At 39.4% G+C, this 7,123-nt stretch overlaps 1 protein-coding gene across 3 annotated transcripts in view; it reads right to left on the reverse strand.

The window, feature by feature from the left end:
* The window catches only part of LOC133646123 (gastrula zinc finger protein XlCGF57.1-like), an 88,569-nt gene that overhangs the window by 20,990 nt on the left and 60,456 nt on the right, over window positions 1-7,123 (reverse strand). Inside the window, exons 2-3 of one of the 3 annotated variants that reach the window (XM_062041167.1) lie at window positions 6,887-7,039; window positions 3,341-3,670 (exon numbers count right to left, since the gene is read on the reverse strand). The exons of 1 other annotated variant lie outside the window; for it this stretch is intronic. In XM_062041167.1, the coding sequence (XP_061897151.1) occupies window positions 3,341-3,670; window positions 6,887-7,039 (483 nt within the window). The remainder of the gene's footprint in view (window positions 1-3,340; window positions 3,671-6,886; window positions 7,040-7,123) is intronic. One more of the 3 variants, XM_062041168.1, reaches the window with a different exon arrangement.

The raw sequence follows: 7,123 nt of genomic DNA on the forward strand, positions 1-7,123 counted from the left end.
CATATTTTCGGTTGATCAGATGATGCGGTGGTAGCGGGGGGTGTATATTGTAGCGTCCCGGAAGAGTTAGTGCTGCAAGGGGTTCTGGGTATTTGTTCTGTTGTGTTACGGTGCGGATGTTCTCCCGAAATGTGTTTGTCATTCTTGTTTGGTGTGGGTTCACAGTGTGGCGCATATTTGTAACAGTGTTAAAGTTGTTTATACGGCCGCCCTCAGTGTGACCTGTATTGATTTTGCAATGTAATTTAAACATTTATTAGGGTACGTTGTTTCACTGTTGATGCATCAACAGTGAAACAATGTACCAGAAAGGTTTCACATTATCATCATTGGGGTTTGTGCAGCCTTTTGAGACATTTGTGATTAAGGGCTGTATAAATAATCTTTGATTGATTAAGTAAATATATTTGTGGCAGCGTTTAAGCTTCACTTTTGCGTTACATAGCACATAACTGTGGGGAGTTCAAGGCCCCTTGATTTAAGTTCGAAACAGAGGTGTACTCCACTAGAGCTTAATAATAACAATGATATTTGATGATTATTTGTATCCACTAATTATCTATAAATCACATAAAAAAACTAAATATACACAATAAATATCAACTGTGGTTGTTTTTAAAGGGCTTTATTACTAAAGTTGGTATGTGTGGAGGGAGGCGTGGCCTGCGGGCCTGCCGCGGAACGGGGTGTACCAGGACCGGCCTCGAAGACAGCGACGGGTGAGTAGATGGCCCAGGTTGGCCTTGTTATCTAATCACCTGTCGCCTTTATTAGCAGCAGCCGGGGTGAGACAAGTAGTTGAAACAGTGTTGTACCCTGAAATCCGGGCTCTCCTGGCAGTGTGTGGTGGTCCGTAGAACCCACTAGAGGGCAACCTCTACAGTATGGTATGGTATTTACTACATTTATTGTACACAACTTTAGTTGAAGCATACATTGCTTATTGCATAAAAGGTCAGGGGACATACACACTGTATAAAACAATCACAAAAGTGAATATTCATATAACAAAAGAGAGTAATAAGTATCATTAATAATTTATAAAGTCACACTTTTACAAAGCAAATTATTTTACAAAACTGCTCAAATGAGCTATAAAGTAAATTATATGGAAAAATTAATAAAAGGGTAGGCAAAAAATATTTTGAAAACATATCAATGCTTCATATTATGTACTTGACTGACACAAACGCACTAATCTAAAAAAACCTAATCTATAAATGGTAAAAGACTGTGTTAAACACATAATGATGTCAGATGTTTTATGTGGCGATGTTGTTAGAAAGTCAAAGTTTTGACAGTTTATTTAAAGGCCTACTGAAAGCCACTACTACCGACCACGCAGTCTGATAGTTTATGTATCAATGATGAAATCTTAACATTGCAACACATGCCAATACGGCCGGGTTAACTTATAATTTAAAATGCAATTTTAAATTTCCCGCCACACTTCCGGTTGAAAAAGCCTTCGAAGGATGACGTATACGCGTGACGTAGCCCGAGGAACAGAGGTATGCCTTCCCCATTGAATACAATACAAAAAAGCTCTGTTTTCATTTCATAATTCCACAGTATTCTGGACATCTGTGTTGGTGAATCTTTTGCAATTTGTTTAATGAACAATGGAGGCTGCAAAGAAGAACGTTGTAGGTGGCTGTAGCAACACAAGGACCACTATTTCGGATAGCAGACGCCTAGCCGATGCTAGCAGACGCCTAGCCGATACTAGCAGACCCACCGCACGGATGATATGGTGAAGTCCTTCGTCGCGCCGTCAATCGCTGGAACGCAGGTGAGCACGGGTGTTGCTGAGCAAAGCAGATGAGGGCTGGCTGGCGTAGGTGGAGCGCTAATGTTTTTATCATAGCTCTGTGAGGTCCGGTTGCTAAATTAGCCTTAGCGTCGTTAGCAACAGCATTGTTAAGCTTTGCCAGGCTGAGATCTATTAACCGTGTAGTTACATGTACATGGTTTAATAGTATTGTCGATCTTCTGTCTATCCTTCCAGTCAGGGATTTATTTATTTTGTTTCTATCTGCATTTGAGACAGATGCTATCACGTTAGCTCATGCTAAAGATGCTAAAGAGCTTCGTCGATGTATTGTCGTGGAGATAAAAGTCACTGTGAATGTCCATTTAGCGTTCTCGACTCTCATTTTCAAGAGGATATAGTATCCGAGGTGGTTTAAAATACAAATCCGTGATCCACAATAGAAAAAGGAGAGAGTGTGGAATCCAATGAGCCAGCTTGTACCTAAGTTACGGTCAGAGCGAAAAAAAATATGTATTTCACTGCATTCTAGTCCGTCACTCTAACGTTCCTCGTCCACGAATCTTTCATCCTCGCTCAAATTAATGGGGTAATCGTCACTTTCACGGTCCGAATAGCTCTAGCTGCGTTGAAAACAATAGGAAAATATGAGGGAGTGAACAACTGACAACGTCACGCTACTTCCGGTAGGGGCAAGGTTTTTTTTTATCAGAGACCAAAAGTTGCGAACTTTATCGACGTTGTTCTATACTAAATCCTTTCAGCAAAAATATGGCAATATCGCAAAATGATCAAGTATGACACATAGAATGGATCTGCTATCCCCGTTTGAATAAAAAAAATTCATTTCAGTAGGCCTTTAAAATCCTGCAGCTTCATTTGCTGCTGCTTTCCTCACCTGCACACCTGCGTTTACTTTTAAGAGAAACTTTCATCACACACTGCAACTCAACACTTTGTCTTCACTGTGTCTTCTCATGTGTCTTTTCAAATGGTGACTTTGTGTAAAACCTTTACTACAAATTAAACAGGAAAAAGGGTTTTCGCCAGTGTGTGTTCTCATGTGTAACTTCAAATGTTGACTCTGTAAAAAACCTTTAGCGCAGATTGAACAAGAAAAGGGTTTTTCCCCGGTGTGCGTTCTTATGTGTATTTTCATATAATTGCTTTGTATAAAACCTTTACCACAAATCGAACATGAAAAGGGTTTTTCTCCCGTGTGTACTCGCGTGTGTGCTTTTAAATGATGCTTGTGGTTGAATCTTTTACCGCAAACTGAGCACATGAAAGGTTTTTCGCCAGTGTGCATTCTCAGGTGTGCTTTCAAATAATTATTTTGTATGAAACCTTTACCACAAATTGAACAGGAAAAAGGTTTTTCTCCAGTGTGTATTCTCATGTGCGTTGTCAAATTTTGCTTCAGAGAAAATCTTTTACTACAAACTGCGCACATGAATGTTTTTTCTCCTGTGTGTGTTGTCAGGTGTCTTTTCAAATTACCGAGGCGATTAAAGGTTTTGTCACAGTGAGAGCATTGAAAGTGTGTGTTGTCAGTGGGACATGTCTTACCAGATATAGAGTCTTCATCATCAGTGTCAGGAGAGTGTGACGTTGCGTCGTCACTATCTGACAGTGGAGCTAAGAGCTTGTCTGTTTGTGATCCTCCACAGTGGTCTTCTGTTGTTATGTGTTGAGTTGAGCTGCTGCTTGGAGGCTCCGCCTCTCTCTTCTCCTCACTTTCACATTCGACCTCATCATTTTCAATCTTTACAACGACAATATTTAATGGGAACTCTTCTAGATCTCCCTCATCTTCTTCTTTAGAGTGAGGCTGTGACTTCTGCTCCACTCTGGAGGTCCACTCCTGCCACTCAGGGAGAAGATGTTCCTCACAGACATCTGCAGAACACAAGAAAACACAGATTACATGCTTTAGAAAAGTCCAGCTTTTCTCAGTCACATGAGACACTGTCCTGAACCCGCCTGTCCTAAAGATGTCTCGAGGATCTCAATAATCACATTCAAGGTGTCCTAACTAGGGATGTCCGATATTATCGGCCGATAAATGCGTTAAAATGTAATATCGGAAATTATCGGTATCGGTTTTTTTATTATCTGTATCGGGTTTTTTATTATTATTTTTTTTTATTAAATCAACATAAAAAACACAAGATACACTTACAATTAGTGCACCAACCCAAAAAACCTCCCTCCCCCCATTTCTTTCTGTTATCAATATTCTGGTTCCTACATTATATATCAATATATATCAATACAGTCTGCAAGGGATACAGTCCGTAAGCACACATGATTGTGCGTGCTGCTGGTCCACTAATAGTACTAACCTTTAACAGTTAATTTTACTCATTTTCATTAATTACTAGTTTCTATGTAACTGTTTTTATATTGTTTTACTTTCTTTTTTATTCAAGAAAATGTTTTTAATTTAGTTACCGTATTTCCTTGAATAGCCGCAGGGGCGTTAATTAATTTAAAACCTCCTGTCACTCCTGCGTTTACCGGAAACCGGCGGGATGGCCGTGCATGCGGTAATTATTTTAAAACCTCTTCTCACTCCGGCGTTTACCAAAAGGAATCCATAAAATTTAGGCGTGCGCTTTGAGTGTGATGTAAGCATACCATCATGAAAAGCACATTTAATTAAAAAAAACGTTATTATGGTCTTACCTGTACTTATAAATGGAGTCCATTTGCAGCTCCTTCTGACCAAAAGCATCGATAACTTGTTTATAGAAGTCTTCATTATTTTCTTTTTTCCTTTTTAAAAGTCTCTGTCTCGATGGAGATATTCCTTTAATTATTACCTCCTGCTTCCATTGAAAGTCCAGTTTAGAAAACTGTTTTATTTTAGATACCGGTATGTAATCCTCCATGTTAAAAGGGGAAAAAAATAATCTCTTGCTGCGTGTGTTCACTTCTTCTGCAGTACCGGAAGTCGCAAGAAGGATCACTAGCGCGGCAGCGCCCTCTACCACCAGGAGGCGGGAGTCATTTAATGACATACAGTATTTCACACACGCAGCTACGGTATATTAATAAAACATAACTGCTTACTGTTCTCTTTAGCATACTGTACCGGTATTCAATAGCTTGGACCTTAAATCCTACTGAATAGCTCTTTATCTTTTTTCCTTTGTGCGATTGTAAACTACTGAAAGCAGCTTCCTCCATTTTGAAAATGAGGACAGATGCGTCACTCGTGACGTAACGAATTTGACCCGGTGGAAGTTCTCGCCGTATGCTAAATATTTTGCGAAACGAGTTTGACCCGGTGAAAATTATAGACATGCGATAATAAAATTAATATTTTGCGAAACGAATTTGATCCAGCTTCAATAATAAACCGGCGATAAGGCCAAGCATGCGTTAATTATTTTGAGAAACGAGTTTGACCCGGCAGTAATTGTAGACGTGCGAATACTATATTCCCTGCGCCAATTCAAGGAAATACGGTATCTTTTTTTTTATTTATTTTTTTTAAAGTACCTTATCTTCACCATACATGGTTGTCCAAATTAGGCATAATAATGTGTTAATTCCACGACTGCATATATCGGTTGATATCGGTATCGGTTGATATCGGTATCAGTAATTAAAGAGTTGGACAATATCGGAATATTGGCAAAAAGCCATTATCGGACATCCCTAGTCATAACCATACTAGGGCTGCAACTAACGATTAATTTGATAATCGATTAATCTGTCGATTATTACTTCGATTAATAATCGGATAAAAGAGACAAACTACATTTTTATCCTTTTCAGTATTTTATTGAAAAAACCCAGCATACTGGCACCATGTTCTGGACATTGGGGATGCAGCATACACCAATAATAACACAGAAATGTAACTCATCAGATCAGAACTGGATCAGATACTGTACACGTTTCTGTTGTGAATAATAAAGGATTAATTTTAGGCCGCTTCTGAATAATAGCATGAAATATTCCAGCACCTTCATAACGTTTAGTTATACTAAAGCGTCACTCAAATCTAAATAGATTTATATAGCTTTATCGGGCCGGGCTGCATTGATCCATTATGAAACCAACCTGAGATATTTCTGTCCGTTACGTTTATTTCGAAATTGGTAACCGTGCGTTTTCTCTCTCAAAACGGAGTCAAATGTGCCGGAGACACATTATCAGCCCCGCGTTGCAACAAAGGCATAACGTTAACGTTAATTACAAAAAAGCTGAACTCATGAATGCCTGTTGCCACTATGGACTTAAAAAGTTACGTACTGTGAGTTCTTCCCTTCATCCATGGCTCCAACATGTTTCCTTTTCAGGTGCTTCTGAAGCAATGTTGTACTTCCGTGCCATTTTGCCGGAAACGGTATTCTTTGAAGTCTTTAAAGTAAAGTGTTCCCACACTTTTGACGACTTAGGTCGTACACTTTTCTCCATTGAAGCGATAACCTCAAGATGTTTCTCCGCTAAACTATCCGTACTGTTTTCCTGTGCCATTTTTCGAATGTTTCCAGCAAAGGAGACGGCGTCGTCACGTGAGCTGCACATGACACATCATTGGCTAGCTTACGCCACCTCATGAGACGTAGCCTCAGCGCCGCCCTGGCGCTGTTTTGTACTGTTTTTGTACTTATTTTGATTATTGTTTCTCAGCTGTTTGTAAATGTTGCAGTTTATAAATAAAGGTTTATTATTTTTTTTAATATATTTTTTTTAATTTAAAAAAAAAAAAGCCTCCGCGCATGCGCATAGCTAGTTCCAACGAATCGATGACTAAATTAATCGCCAACTATTTTTATAATCGATTTTAATCGATTTAATCGATTAGTCGTTGCAGCCCTAAACCATACCGTACATCAGGGAATAAAATAAGCAATATACTGTAAGTACGAGTACAACAAAATAGCTCCGGTTCACGTCTGCTGCCGCAAGCTGTCACCGAGCAAACACTAAGTTTGTGGTCAAAAGCTTGCACCCATTTGCCACATAGATGCTCCTTCGGTAGTTGAATGTTCAATTGTAGTCAGAGAAAAATCGCATGATTTCTTTCAACTACTGTGGTCCCTGGATGAATAGCAGTTACAAACATTGAACTCGATGATATCTGGATCTTCTGCTTACTTGGACTGTGATGAAGCTCTGAGGACTCTGCCTCCTCCTGCCCTAGAAGACACTCTCCCTCCTGAGTGATCCAGATATCCTCCTCTTCCTCTTTAATGTGGGGATGTTGTGTCGCCGCTTCTTCCTCTTTTACACGGGGGGACTGCTGGACATCTGTTGGGTAAATAATGAAATAACACTAAGTGAGAATTGAAGTAGTTTTTGACTGACGCTTTTAACACAATTTTTCATTTCATT

Source organism: Entelurus aequoreus, linkage group LG03 (assembly GCF_033978785.1).
Source record: "Entelurus aequoreus isolate RoL-2023_Sb linkage group LG03, RoL_Eaeq_v1.1, whole genome shotgun sequence".
NCBI classification, from domain to species: Eukaryota; Metazoa; Chordata; class Actinopteri; order Syngnathiformes; family Syngnathidae; genus Entelurus; species Entelurus aequoreus.